The sequence below is a fragment of the Uloborus diversus genome, chromosome 7, assembly GCF_026930045.1.
Source record: "Uloborus diversus isolate 005 chromosome 7, Udiv.v.3.1, whole genome shotgun sequence".
NCBI lineage: Eukaryota > Metazoa > Arthropoda > Arachnida > Araneae > Uloboridae > Uloborus > Uloborus diversus.
In genome coordinates, this window is record NC_072737.1 from 171,712,570 (window position 1) to 171,728,838 (window position 16,269).

General features: G+C 31.7%; 1 protein-coding gene across 1 annotated transcript in view; it reads left to right on the forward strand.

The window, feature by feature from the left end:
* Positions 1-16,269, forward strand: part of LOC129227003 (condensin-2 complex subunit G2-like) — a gene marked incomplete in the record, with an annotated part of 107,061 nt that overhangs the window by 19,287 nt on the left and 71,505 nt on the right. The window contains 3 exon segments of the mRNA XM_054861630.1: positions 3,186-3,311; positions 5,416-5,511; positions 7,590-7,673. Coding sequence (XP_054717605.1) covers positions 3,186-3,311; positions 5,416-5,511; positions 7,590-7,673 — 306 coding nt within the window.

Sequence of the window (16,269 nt, forward strand, 5' to 3'; positions counted from 1 at the left end):
TGAGAACTAAGGAATTTCTTATTTAATTTTATTCAGTAAATACCGTAAATCTTACATAATTCCTTTTTGAATTGAGAAAAATGCATTTATGAATATTATCATAATTTTGAAGTTTTCTTTTCCTTTTCATTCTTCCTTTCCTGTTGTTTTTTTACTATTCTGTTAATAAAAGTTACAATTGATTAGGATTTGAAAAGTTTTCTGAAATTTGGAATGTTTGTAATTTTACTTGGATAAGAATTAGCTCTGTTAAGTTTAAGTCTGTTAAGAATTAGCTCTAAACTCGGAAAATTTTGAACTAGATTGTTTACAATTTGAAAATATGCAAATGACAGGAGAAATCAAGAAGTATCTTGTTTCATATCCTTTGCAAGTTCTTTTCTTTTTAATTTTATTGCTATAATATTTTTTTTATTTTTCTGCAGCTTCAATTTACTTTATTTAACAACAATATGAAACGTTCTTTTTACTTTCTTCTATATCTAATATATAGAAAAAAGTATTGGATTCATGCAAATTTTCGAATTTTGAATATTGATGTATTCGAACGTTTTGAGGTGTGCTGAGTTCATTTCGACTATTTTGGAAAATGTCTGTCTCTGTGTGTATTAGGTATCTGTGTGACCATTTTTTTTGTGGCCGATCTACAGCAAAAACTACCGCATGAAATCGAACGAAATTTGATACACATATGTGCCCCTATGTGAACTTGTGCCCATTGGTTTTTGGTGCGAATTCTTCCAAGGGGGTTGGAGCAATGGAATGTTTTTTGAGTTATGTGTGCTTGCTATTCCAAAGGAAGGAACTGGCGGAATCAAACAAAATTTGGTCCATACGTCACCCCTAACAGGTACATGTGCTGATTCAATTTTGGTGTCAATAGCTCAAATGAGGGTTGAGCTATAGAACGTTTTCTGTCGTCAATTGTGATTGCTGTATTTCAAGAAATAATGAACGGAATCAAACAAAAATTTATTGACAAGTAGCCCTTAGAGGGTATAAGAGCTGATTCTTTTTTTTTTTTTTTTTTTGCCATCAACAGCTGAAAAGGGGGTGCCGCAATCAAACATTCTTTTTTTTTTCCATTGTGAGTGCCATATCTCAAGAAGTAATGCTTCATTCTGGATGAAATTTGGAATAAATGTGAATCCATATGTAAACAGGCGTTGGTTCAATTTTGGTGCCAATCGCTCCATAACAGGTTGATTTTTTTTCCTTGCAAATAAAAATAGCTTTATCAGTGCAACAATAAAAAAGATAAACCATAATATATTGTCATCTGCACATTTCTCGTGATTTTAATTGCATGGAAATAATCGGAAATGTTATCTCAATTCAAAATTTTTAACTGTTGCCATCTTATGCTTGCTAACAAATAAAATATTTGTATTTAATTCAAGCAAGGCTTTTAAAATAACTTTCAATTTTCGCTCTTTGCTTTGCTTTTGCGATGATTCTGAAATTGGGACGGTTTTTATGTGTACGTAATTTTATTTTTTATGGGAATATTGCTTTTTCTTCAAGCATGGGAAGGGGTCAGAATTCATAAGAAACATATAGAAGAAAGCTTCGTGATGTCCACAACATACTAGTTTCTTTTGGTAAGGTTGTTTAAAATTAAAATTTGTTTGTTTATGGTTTTTCTAGTAAAAATACTTTGTACTTCCAGCTTTTCAAATTAATTTTTCTGGACTTATGAAGTGCAAATCTTTAAAAATCACGATTTAAATCACAATTTAAATCAATTTGATTTAAATTGCTCAATGCTGGCTATCATAGCAAAATTCCATCATGAATTGCTCATACCACTTGTAATTCACATTGATCACTCGTAATATTTTTTAAATTACTGATTACAACGTTTACCTTTATTATTTTTGATCATAATTTTGAAATCACATATGATTTTTTTTAAGTTACTCATTGTTATACATTTACTTCTAAAATTTTCTTTGAAATATTACACTTTTGTTGTTACTTTAGGTCATTGGTAGTCAATCTGATCCTTACTGCTTACACTCTATTAAATATTGATTTTGAATCTTTTATAAAAGTGGTGTAAAAGATTTTGTCTAATGTTGAAACTTATTAACTGGAATTAAATTTGACACTTTTAATTTTTTTTATTGTAAAAATGTTCACGCTTTCAAATATTTCTTACCAATCCTTGAAAAAGCTCTTTTAATTCTTGAAAAGTCCTTGAAAAAAAAATTCAATTTTGTGTATGAACCACTCTATCAAGATCTACACTAATATGCAGTGCACTTATCTGCGAGTAGTATAGAAAGAAAATGAGAACAATCACTTAAGCTGAATTAAATCGCTACAGCAATTGTTCAGTACTTATGCAAACTAAATCCTTTTTCAAAATTTGATTAAGAAACATTCAGCATAGTAACATAAATGCCAAAAAAATTTAATTCCTATAAATTATTTACATGAAGGATAAGAGACACTTGAAATACAATTAGTAAGTTTTCAATGGAGATTATTTCTCTAAATATTAGTTAGAGGACCTAGGGCCTGTATAAAAAGTTAAATTTCGTATTTTTTTGACTCATTTTTATTTTTCCTTCAGACTTTCAATATTGTAACTCTGCATCTGATTTTGAACATTTTTATAATTGGAAGTATACATCTAGGACTAACGGTTGTGAAGATAAAGGTCTTGCTGGTTAAAAGGGAACAAACACCCTGTATGTATGTGGATGTGTATGTGATGATATGACAGTGCTGTCAGCCCTTTTTTCTGTTTTCCTTCTTTTTTCTGTTCTTTCTTTCGATTGACTGAAGCCAATTTCGTTTGAAAAAAAAGAAAAATGCAGAAAGAATGAAAGAAAAAGAAAAAAAGTGCGGAGGGGAGGGGTGTGAAAGGATTTTTTCATTAAATAACAGTGAGTAAATATGCTTTTTTTTTGTATGTACATTTTTAATCTAACTTTCTTGGTAAAGAATGTTGTGTACTGAAAATTTGCATTTCTTGTTTGAATTTTTTAATTTTTTTTAAAAGTAAAAGTCATTTTGGTGTCAAAACGTTAGCAATACTAAAAGTATCATTCAATTTTTTTCATGCTTTGTTTTTAAAAAATCTTTTGAATTTAGCATTGGACACTTGTTTTTTCAAAATTATTTTCTGATACCCTGTGTTATATGCTGTGATTAATTTATTTGTTATAATTTTTTAGAACTACGATCCTAGAACTCGTGCAAATGCTACCCAGTTATTTCTTGATGTTTTTCCAATTGCCAATCCTGACATGGGTGTTGTTGCAACTGATCTTCATTTAAATGAACAACTGCTCATGATCAAGGTTTGTAACTTCTGTGTAGTATTATCTTCACAGAACTTTATTATGTTTGATAGCTTAACATATATGATAGTGAGATAGTGTTTTAACATAGCTTTTTTCTTGAACAGTTCTCTTCTTTTAAAAGTTATTTTTAGTTTCAAATTACCTTTTGAAAGTAGAATACTACAGCTCATAAAAATGAGATGGAATTGAAGCTTAACAGCAAAAGAGCCTTCATAAAAGATAAAATTAATTCCTTTGAATTTCTTATTTATGGGTGGAGTGAACTACAGTGGAATATATAAAAATCGAATCTATTGTGAAATAGTATAAAAATGTGCAAATGATATGGTGTGTAAAATTGATGATTTTAAAATGATATGCTGCGTCTGGTCTCTTAAGTCCTGAAAAAGTCAAAAATTTGAAAATTGATCATGAATGTAAAAAAAATATATGGATAGGCACAAAATTTTTGCTATTGCAGATTGTGTAATATTCAGTTTTTGTGACTATTTTTTTTCGAATGACCCAGATTTTGAGATTCTTATAAGGCTGTAATATCTCTCTGACATAGGTATCACTTTTTTATTTCACATGTTAAGTTCAAGTGCATTGTAAGCTCTAATTTCAGAATTGGTTCTTCTTTCCGTAAATATGTTTAGAGCAAACATAAATATATTAATGTATAAATTCTACCACAGAGCATAATTTTTGTAGATATCATTATTTTTTGCTTGAAAAATGTTATGCTGTATATATGCATCAATATTTTTGAAAGATTACAAACATGTCACAAAATCATTGTTTGAAAAATCTATAGACAGACAGCTTAAATTTATGAGGATGTTTTGCACATAATAATATCTGAATAAATATTGAAAATAGAAAATATGATATTTAATTAAAACTTTGAAAGCAATGATTGATAAGCAAACCTAATTAATAATGAGCATATTTTAGCTTTAGCCATGTTGCATTCTGACACATAACTGCACTGCTTTGTAGAGTCTCCTCTGAAGCTAAGGGGACGTATAGGCTGTAGTCTGACATGAATGAAATAAACTGTTAAATGTAATTGTGGCTGATTTCAGGTGTAGGAGCTTCAGACTTTTGCTTGGTGATAATCTGCTACATCTACCAAGCTAGCTAGAAATAATTTTTCATATTTCATTCCAACATAAATCGCAACTGTCCCATTCCTCCTAACTACCAAACTTAAAAAGTGGTTTTTAGACTTGTCCTTTTGTGGTCACTTATTGAATGAATCTTTACTTACTTCTATATCTAATGTATAGAAGCCCAGTAGCAGAAACTGCGGGACGTGCATCGCAGATTTTTCAGCGACCTGCAGATAATTTTACCAAAGAACAAAAAGAAAGAAAGAAAAAATAAGTAAATAAAAAAATACAAATTGGCAAAGATCGTTTGAAAATCGTTTTTTGACCGGAAAAGTGATGGATGCTTCAACATTTCAGCTAGAGACATGGTCGCCATATTTGGTCCTTCACAAAATCAAAGTAGATAAGATGCTTAAGTGCCTAAGTTTTCAAAAACACGCAAAGCAACAAACAATTTTGGCAGAGCAGAATTGGATGTCTTATGCAAACTGATAAAAATAGCTTAAAATGTGTAGCAAATTGTTTTTTTTTTTTAAATCATTTTCTTGAGAAATAAAAAAATTTATATTTAAAATTTCACTTTATCCTCATTGCTTTGGACGCAAAAGTGTTAAAAACTTTCCAAAAGTGTAGTCGTATGAGGATTTTTATTTTTATGAGGAATTATGTGAGGGTTTAATTTCAAGGTCTAAGTCGTGGGAACCCAGATTAATGAGGTCAAACTTGTGGCCTAAAGAAACCTGCCTGTTCGGGAAAGTTTAATTGACTAAAATGTGATGTAAATGAGTCTAAATTCTTTTGTATGGAGTTATTCAGAGCATCTCTTTCTATGTCATCTTTCATATATTTCCTAACAGGGATCAAATCCAATGAAATTATTTTATTTTCTGTATGCATGCCATATTAGAATTATTATGTATCATTATAATGAGAATAAATTTCATTAGCATTTTATTAATTTAGTAGTTTCCTGTACATGTTCATTCGTAAATTTTCTACCAATTTAGGACCTTTTGATTGATGAAGTTGCTGATGTTCGTGTTGTAACTGTTATTGGACTTTGCATTGCAATGAGTGTGAATTGGGAATTATTTCCTGAAGAGGTAATTTTTCCTTTTAAAGATTTGATTATGTTTTATTTTTAAGAGCCCATCAAATTCTCTTGTGCTACTTTTACTTCAATGAACCAAATTTTTTTCAAAAATATCTACAAACCCCGCAATAACAAACTTTCAGCAGACTGGCATAGCAGATCACTATAACCTAGGGTTTGCTACATCCGATTTTTCGAAAATAAGTCCTCACTTCCTGAGATACTTCTATAATGAATGTCTTTATTACACAATTTATAAGTGAAAAATTATAACATTTTGTTAAATATTAGTATTAACTATTATATTCAGTAATTTACAAACAATTGAAATGTATCTTTTTATTTATCCATACTATGGGAAAGAAAATGTTATATTTCTTTGCAAGAGCTTTTATGTCAGTATTGTTGTTTTTTCTGTCAATTATTGTAAACAAATCTACAACTTATTTATCTAGGTTTCTGTTGTAAAAAATTTGCTTAAAACACTGAAAGCTGCCTTAGAATTACAATTCTACCAAATAGTGACTAGAGTAAATTTAAGAAGGAAAAATCCCTTGTAAATTGAAAATAGACTCGCAGCATGCCAATATCAGAATATATTTAACTTAATCCATCGATTTTTTTTTTTTTTTGCTTCCTTGATTTAGTTATGGTCAGTGTAAAGTTCACAATAAAATAACATCAGAGAATTAATATGTGAGGAGTGTGGTTTGGACAGTAGTATTCTGGTGAAAAAAGGGTAACTGTTGGTAAACATGGCCTATGAAAAAATTGGTAAGGTAAGGAACATAACTGGGACAAGGGCTATGAAAAACTGAAACTTTAAAAAAATTTGGATCGCTAAGGCTGATTCAACATCTTTTAGAGTTCATTACAAGCATTTGAAAATATATCAAATACAGAGGTGTTCAGTTGGGACCAATGAAAAGGTTCGCTACAATAGGTGGATTGTTATATCCGGGGTCATACACCTAGGTATCACACTTTACCCTCCCCCCTCCCTCTTTTTTTTTTTTCTTTTTGACTAAGCCAACAATGGGAGATTGCTTGCGCAAAGTACTTTGAGAACATTTTTGTGTGCTTTGGGAACACCTTTTTTCAAATTATAACAAATGTTATAATCCCCACTTAGATTTTCATAGTGCCTATTGTTCGCTGGCCAAGGGACTATATTTTGGTTGTTTTTGCTTCGAGAAGTGTCACCTTCACATTCAAAAGCTTTACGGAACACTCCATTTTTTGCTCCCATGGCCATTTCGCAGTATTTTGTCCAACTGTAGAGTCTGCAACATGGCACTTTTTTTTTTTGCTATAACTATTAAATTTACTGTTTGATTAGCATATTATTTCATTTTGAGTTTGTGTGCTGGTAGGGCAAATCAAAATAAAATTATATTCTAATAAAACAATAAATCAAATAGTTATGTCAAAAAAAGTGCCGTGTTGCAGACTCTATATTTGGAAAATATTGTGAAATGGCTGTTCAGCATCTTCAAAACAAAAGAAATTTATCAGCTTTTTTTTAAAAATATTTATTGATTTATTATTATTTTTAAAAAACTTACTAAGTAATAGTTTTTGCAAAAGCAGGCAAGTGTAATTGGAATATTCAGGGAAATTATTGAATTAAGCAGGGATATTTAATATTGCGTCTATGGGGAAATAGTTCTGGAAGGTTTATTCTTGTAAGCAAGCTATTTGTTTATCCATTACCTTATTAAGCAAGGCTGACAGTATTTGGTTTTTGGCAGAAATATTTATTGTTAAAGTATCATAGTTTGTATGATATAGTACACTATATCATACAAACATCTTGTTTTTATAATTACTATAGTTTTAATTGTGAAATATAAATATTAGATCCTGCATTTGACTAAATGTTTATCTAATTGACCGGATAGTGAGTTGTGCATAAATACGCATTGCATTTCTGTTCTGATATTCTTTATTGTGTTTAAAATCTGATTTAAAGTTGTAGTCATAAAGTTATCTGTTAAATCAAACCTACTTTTTCTGTACAATTTTATTCAATAAAAGTATTATGTGTTTTTTTTCTCTAATATTATTAAAATGAATGTCTTCTGTCAGATTTTGAAGACTTACTTTAAGATTATTATTGAAGACCTTTGCTATGATTCCTCTTCAGCTGAGGTTAGATGTGCAGTTGCTAAGGTACGTTTTTCTTCATATTTTGCTAAATATCTTTTCCTTAATTAATCTTAAGAACTTTTAAAACAAAAGAGAAAATGAAAGCAGTATGTTATTCCCTTGATTCTGTATAACTGTGTAGTGCATGTTCATTTTATTAAAATGTTTTTGTAAATGTTTTAAATTCCAATTAATATGTTGGAAATCTTGCTGAAGAACAATGCCCAGGGTACCAAAATTGCTGTAGTGCAGACTGCAGAAAATGTTTTAGACTTGTTTTGAGGTAACAAAAGGGAGTGCAAATGGTTAAGCAAGGACCTTACGGCTAAAATTAAAAATAAAGAAGCAAGTTAACTTTGACAAAGAAAAGAGTAGAAGTAGTGAAGTTTAGAGTTTTCAAGAGAGCTAAAGAGAAAAAAATTTAATATATTAATTTAAATTATAGACACTCTGATAAGGAATGTCTAAGCTCTAAGATCCACCTTAACTTAATTTTCCAAATAGCCGTACTAAGCAGAACAAATTGAATTTGTATTCAAATACAATTAAGAATAAGTTATGTGAGATACACATTTTCCTAAGTAGAAGATGACTTGACACCCAGGGGCGGCAAATAAAGGGGTCAAGAAGGGGCGGTCGCACCCCCAAATTTTTTGCGTTGAATGATAGAAAATGGGTGAATTCAATTTATGTAAGTCAGAAATCAATGTTCATTAAAAGAAATCTCGCTGGTTCTCAGTAACTATTTGATGAAACTTGACACATTCCCAGACTATAAAAAGTGTTTTTCGTTATTTGGATAATGACTTAGGAATTCTTGAAGTATTTTCTGGCCTTTTCAGAACAGAGAAAACTGATAGAGAACCATGGTTAATTTCATTAACTAAAGAAGACATTTTCTCATATAGGCTAAATATTTCATACTTGTGTGCCCAGTGTAACGATGGTATGTCCAATATGACAGGCTCGTGCAAAGTGGTGTGGCTGCATGGTTTTCACAAGAAAATTTCTTGATATTTTACATTCACTTTACGCTCATTTTTTAATGTATATTTATTTAATGAGTGTCCACCGCTTTCTTCTGCTAGAAACACGTTTCAGCTGCTCAATGCATTATATGCTTTCAAAAAAACTTCTTAAAAATGCATGTGATTATTGAATTTAAAAAAAAAAAACAAAACATACTAACAAATACCTGTTATGCGTATAATTATGCAAGTTCGGAGTGACACAAAATGGTCTTCAAGAGTTAAAATCATAAAATTATTTCTCTATAACTTCAAAGCAGTGATTTGACGACTGGAAGAATTATTACAAAACGATTCTTTCAATGATGAAAAAGCTCATGCCTTTTAGCGACTTCGTTTGAATTTTTATTCAATTTTTTTTGTACTGAGGAAAGTTTTTGAAAAATACTTTACTCTATAAAAACATCTTCAATCCGTTACCCTTAATTTTCTAACTATTCAAGCCACAGTTCAATCTACAGCTGATCTGTGCACCACACTACCATAGTTCAATTTACAATTGAAACAGAAAATAGATTTTACATAGATGTGTTTTTCAATCAAGCGTGAAACTTAAAAAAAAAAAAGAAGAAAAAGAAAAAATTCCACATGATGATGTGAAGTCAAATATTGATTTTTTAAATTTTGTATGAAGTAATAGATTCAGTTTCGAATGAAATTGACACAAGATTTAATGATAATTATTTTTCTGTATGGATGGCTCTGTATTATCTGGATTGGATTTTGAAACGAAAAATAAAATGTTTCAGTTATGAGTAAAATTTTTAGCACAAGGCATGAAAAATTACAAGCAATATAGCGACAGACTGGTTATCACATCCAGAGACTGCAGTTTCGTCCTTGTTATGGACTCATCAGTCTTGAATAGTGAATAACAGAGCTGGAGGCAGATGACATCTCATTGAAGCTGAGAGCGCCGACGAGACTAGATTATTCACTGATGAAAAATTAAGCAACTCACAATTTTTGAAGTTGCCCTGGGTGATTTTGAAGAGCAAGATATAAAAAGTGTTTTCATACATCACTTTGTTATTTCAATTATCTCAGCTAGTAGAGAAAGATTTTTTATGTCTCAGGAGGTTAGAGAATTATTTTCGAAGCACAATGGGCAAAATATTCAAACGAAGTCATACATGCTAAAGGGCATGAGCTTTTCCACCATCTTTTATATTTAGCTGTACTGGCAAAACAGCACGACACTGGGCACTGATAGATTAGTAACACGATTCCCTGCTCTTCCGAATTCCAAAAATCATGCATTAAAACTTTTCCAAAAGGTATAAAAACTTTAGTATCAAGATCTTTTGTATAACTTATTAGAAAGTGAATCAAAATTTAATTATTTCTAAACACTAATTTTTATTCATATTAAACCGATTTTATGACCACTTCCTGTTAGCTAATGTGTAGTTGGTACCGCACTGTGGTAGTACATATTTAAGAATCTCAACCCCCCAAATGAAATGCTGAAATGCCGCCCCTGTTGACACCTAAAATATGTAATACTTGACAAATAATATCTACTTCAGAGCCAGAAAGACGTAAGTCTGAAAATAGTGATTTTCTATTTATTAGTGCATTGTATGTAGAAGCCTATTTCGTATAGAGCCATGTGAGCGTAGTCCTTTTAAAAAAAAACCTTTTACATTTTTTATCAGGGTTGAAAGAGTGTATGTACGTCCTATCCTTTGCATGCACCAGAAAACAGTTCTTCATCTCTCCTGTAAAATTACCATAGTATGATTTACATCCTTCTGGCTCTGAGGTACAAATATAACAATCACATAAAAGTTCTTAAATAATTCAAATTCTCAGAAACACAGGGATGAAAATCTTCCGTAGATAATGTGGCTTTCCGCTTTTTGTATTTTTTCTTTTATTTCCTTGATTTTTAGGTTGTGAAAGAGATTTAAAAGCCAAATTTCAAACACGGCATATATTGGTCACTTTGTCAGCGAGACAACGTGAAGCGATGTAGGGATATCAAAATTGTAGGCTACGATATCCTCACAATGCCGCATAAACGATATAGGAAGATATCGGTAAACTAATAATGCGGAGATATTGTCTTTACTGCTTCGTCACAATGTTGTTTAGTGTGCGATATCCTGTGCCTTATTGGACATCGTAGAATATCGTGTTTCCTTAACATAGCGTTATAGTATCGATAGTTTTACGATATCGTCGTACAACTTGCTAGGGATCTTTGCAAAAATGTTAGTAACTCTGCCAAATCTGGGTTGGTAAAAAAAAGTTTTTTTTTTTTTTTTTTGCAAAAAAAAAAAAAAAGAAAAAAAACGTTTTTTGTTTTTTTGCAAAAAAAAAAAAAAATCCAAATAACTTGTTTTTTTTTTTTTTTTTTGTTTAAACTAGGTTTTGTTTTGGTTTTACAGGGTTGAGAGTTGTACGGCTTTTTCTGTTGGCTTTTTTGCCTCTCTTAGGACTTATAGCGCTCTTATCTTTCTCAAAAATCAGACAAGATTCCGATTTTTCTTAATTTTTGGTCCCCGTTTTCTTGTTATTTCTATTTTTCCCCTTCGAATCTTTATCTTCAGCGATATCTGCCAAAAACGTATGTTTTTGAGTCGTGCCAATGCCGTCGAACACATGCTGTGCCGAAAGTTGCATGCCTCGTTTGAGATTTCAATCTTTTTGCATCCTGCAAATATTTTAATCATTTTTAATGTTAAATGGTTTTTACTATGTGCTACTTTATGTTTGCTTATTTCATTCAACATTTCAATAATATTTTTATTTCCTTAATTTATTTTAGAAAAAATGCTAAAATCAATCAAAAAATGACTTGGCAACCGCTATCTCGAATTTTATTGAAACTTGGCATGGTTACTTTTTTTAAATGTATTTAAGAAAGTAAAAAATATTTATGATGAATCTTAAATGGTTTAGGCTTTACAGCCTGTTAAAATGTTTGGAATTTCATGAATAAATGAGGCAGCTACAAGTTGTTCTTTTGATCCCGAAATCTTATTAGTAAGCTTTTAAAACCAAATTTTGGATCCTCATAAGTAGAAATTTTCATAGGGGAAATATTGTTTGAAAATCTGTAACTACTAAAAGAATACCATAACTAGACCTTGGTGTAAATAAATAATGAAAGACATAATTTACTCTGAGGGTTAAGACATGGCAAATTATTAATAACTTAGAATGAAATCATGTAAATTAATTTCCTCATACTTATAGCTTTCTAGGATAAATAAGTAAATAAAAGTAAAACCATGTACTCTTCCATATCCTTTAGCATAGAAAGTATTTTGCAGTACCTACAAATGAATCACAAGTGTCATATGCATTGCATATCTTAGAAAGTCAAAAGTTTATACACACATATTACATTATACATACATAAGTTACAGATCATACAGTTTATACATACATAAGTTACAGATCATGAAATAATTACTTGATACGTACATTTATACAATAGCGCAAATAGGCTTTAAGAAAAGCATTACGTTTTTCATTGTAAACATTATTTCTCCTGGTTTAATGCATTTAGGAATACAATTTCTTTATATAAAAATAATTTTAATTAAAAGCCTCCAATAAAAAGACAAGTTCTGAAGTCTTTCCCAATCCTATTGTATTCCTTATTTTTGATAGTACAAATGCAAACAATAAAAATATTCTTTTAACATATTTCAATAATGAAAACTTTTTCTTAAAAATAATATTTATTAATTCTTCTACCATGAACTTGAAGTTTGACTAACGCAAGAATTAATTTTAATTGTTTTTATGCAATTCATCATTTAAATATTTTTTTGCAAGTTTAAATTTTTCAAAAAAAATTAGTTACTACTTTGATGAAATTGTGCTACAGAGAGCTGAATCTTTTCAATGTCAAAGTATGTAATGTTGTTCTGTAAAGATGGTGTCTAATGATTCAGCTTGTATTAAGTGCTTAATGAAATGGGAGTTTTCTAGCATTAAATGTCACAAAAGTAATTTCTCCTGACTTTTGGGCGGCTGTGGCAAATTGAAAGTGGTAAATGGAATTGAAATATCTGTCAAGACCTTAAATTAATGCAAGCTTATTTTATTTATTAACTAGCTGCATTGGCCGGCTTCGCATGGTCTACCTCGAAAATTAAAGTCATGTCAAATGACGTTTCCCCATCAAAATAATCATTCTCAAAGAAAGAAAATGGCAAATCAAAAATTCCTGAATAGATTAAACGCAACCCTCCCATAAATACAACTAAAATCCTGAAATCCTATAAAGAGCCATTTAAGGCCATTTTCGGTCCTTAAAAATTAAAATTTGAACAATTCGGTACTTTCTTCACGTTTGACCCCCCCCCCCCCCACACACACACACACAACGTTCCTTCTTGGGTGCCCAATGCCAATTACCTTCCCGCCAAATTTGGTTGCGAACTTTCAAAAATCACTAACAAAATTTGACACATCTCAAAAATATTATTTCCAAAACTAAAAAGCAGTATCTCAATTTTCTCAGTGTAAATGTCTGTAGTTAAAGTTTTACGTTAAAAAAAAGTGTGCGAAATTCAATTTTATGAAATGTCGATTTACCGAAAAATACTCTCTCTTAAGATACCCCATTAGGCTTAGGAGGGCAGTATAGGGAATGTACACATATATCCTCTGTTTTATTTATATAGATGTGTAGCTCTTCTACTCAAGTAAAAAAAAAAAACTCTATTAATATTTAAAAGGCAGTATAATACCGATATGATATAATTTTACATAATATGAAGAAAAATATATGTCCACATTTTAAGCTGCGTAATTTCCTCTTTTTACTTTCTTCTATGTCTAATACAGTAAAACCTCGTTAAGTCATCACTCAAGGGACCAAAAATTTTTGACCACTTATGCGGAGTGACTACTTATGTGGAGTGGGAAATTAAGGAAGAAAAAAAAAGCCTTACAAATATTCATGAGTAGCAAAAGAATTCTGTGAGAAAAACAATAACTTATGTAATAAATTTTTATAAATTAGTGGGGATTTTAAAAGGGGGAAAAATACTAATGATAGTTACTTTGTTTTGTTTTCTCTTACTAACACATTACTTAATAACAACAACTTACTTTAATGTAATTATGGTACATTAATGCAATCCTTCAATGCTGACTGATGAAGTTGTTACGTACGGAAAATAACTATCTCTTCTAACATTCATCAAGCTTTAAATTTTGTGTTTGTTGTTCCTTGTGAACGGATGTTAAATACTGACTTTCTCCAGGTATTAGATTTTGTCTGTCTTGCTGGAAGGAATTAGATTCATATTCTCGGCACTTGGCAGAGTCACAGCAAGAATTATGATTTCAATGACCAGAACCGAGGATTGAGATTTCAAAGAAAAATGAATATCAAACAGCCTTTCAACTAAGTCGGACACTATTTTCTAAGATCCGATAAGGAAAAGTAATTTTAGAAAACAACTTTTGAGTGACTAGTTAAGTGGGTAAAATTAAATTTGGTGACCAGTAAAGGAGGGTCATTTTACATTACTGTGAATAAGACCTTGTCGGGACCAAAGAAAAACGACCACTTAAACGGAGTGACCATTTAACCGGTTGACTACTTATTGAGGTTTCACTGTATATAAAGAAAGTATTGGATTTGTGCAAATTTTCAATTTTCGAATTTTGACGGATTTGAACGTTTTAAGGTGTGCCGAGCCCATTTCGACCATTTTTGGAAAATGTGTGTCTGTGTGTCCATGTGTGTGTGCGTGTCACGTATGTGTGTGGGTTTGGGGTCAAAATGTCGCCACCGAAATGTCGCGGGACAAAATGTCGCGTCCAAAATGTCGCCGTTCCAAAATGTCGCCGGTCCAAAATGTCGCCTGTCCAAAATGTCGCTGGTCCAAAATGTCGCCGGTCCAAAATGTCGCCGGCCCAAAAAGTCGCCGGCCCAAAAAGTCGCCGGCCCAAAATGTCGCCGGGCCGAAATGTCGCCGGTCCAAAATGTCGCCGATCCAAAATGTCGCCGATCCAAAATGTCGCCTGTCCAAAATGTCGGCGATCCAAAATGTCGTCGGCCCAAAATGTCGCCGGTCCAAAATGTCGCCGGGCCAAAATATTGCCGATCCAATATGTCGCCGGGCTAAAACCTCGCCTGTCCAAAATGTCGTCGGGCCAAGATGTCGCCGGGCCAAAATGTCGCCTGTCCAAAATGTCGTAGATGCAAAATTCGTTTATTCAGTTGGTAAGAAAAATTTAAATGTACAAAAATGATGTTTAACACCAAATATGCAGAATAAATGGTTACTGCCTTTAATGAATGTCTTCGTTAAAAATGGGACTGGACTAACTGAGTTTCATGATAAATTCTAAAAAGTTTATTCCGTTTTGATTCGCAACTCTCGGCTGTTTTTCACAAACAAATAGAATACAAGCGTTACGTTATCTTATTTCTTGTGACTCGCTATCTACCAACTGTAAAACGTTCTGACGGCGTTCAGTTCTGACGTTTGCTAAATTATTTTAAACTTTTCTTCAAGAATAGTGTGCGTTTGTATGTGACCGATTTTTTGGGGACATTCTAAGTCAAAACCTGTAGTAAGAATTCGAACGATACCCGCAAGTACCCATATATGATTTAGGGCTGCGTGGTTTTTTGCGTCAATTCGTTCAAGATAGTGGAGTAACTGAACGTTTTCATCGATATGCGTGACTGTCATTGCTCAAAAAATGATGAATGGAATCAAATAAAATGTTAGGAAGCAGCAGGGGGACAGATTTTGGGCTCAATAACACCAGAGGATGGAGCAATCGAATGTTTTTCCTTTCTTTTTTATTGTCTGTGATTGATATATCTCAAAAAGTAATACAGTAGACCCTCGTTTTCAGCGGGTTTATTTTACGCGGTTTCGATTATACGCGGTTGAAGATTTGACACCTTTATTTTATTTACACAGATGAGTTTCGGTTTTACGCAGATGCGGCAATGCAAACAGGTAACATTTTCCTCTCTTTCAAAACCCAAGCTCCTAAAGATTGCAGATTACACGTAACTAACTGCATTTTGGCGTGCTAATAATCGAACTTGGGTCCTTGGAGACATTTTATGCGATTGGTTCCAGAGCTTTTTCCATCAGAAGTAAAGTGATTAAACTCACACAGTTCAGAACTCACTGGAAGAAGAGCTTTTAGGAGTGACAAAGGAGGTCAAAACCAACGCGGATACAGACTCCGGTGACACACAACCAAAAACGCTCACATTGAAAATTTTCGAACCATCCGTAGACAATAGGAATGATCTTTCTGATTTGCTAGTGAAAGAAGATTCTATCATGGAAATGACGCAAGTGATCATGGATGAGTTAATGCTAAGCAAAGAATTGGAGGAAAAATTCTTAATGACTACCAAAAAACTATCATAGTCAGCTCTTCTTCACAGAACACGAAATTAGTTTGTTTTCTTTATGCATATTGTGCATAAAAATTGATATAAGTACACATTAAACTTATTATACAATTAGTCATCACTAGAATGAAGTATTTTTTTTAATCTACGGAACCTAATTCCTATTTTGACACTAATATTAGGTCTCAATTTACGCGGTTTCGATTTACGCAGCATTTCCGTGGAACATAAC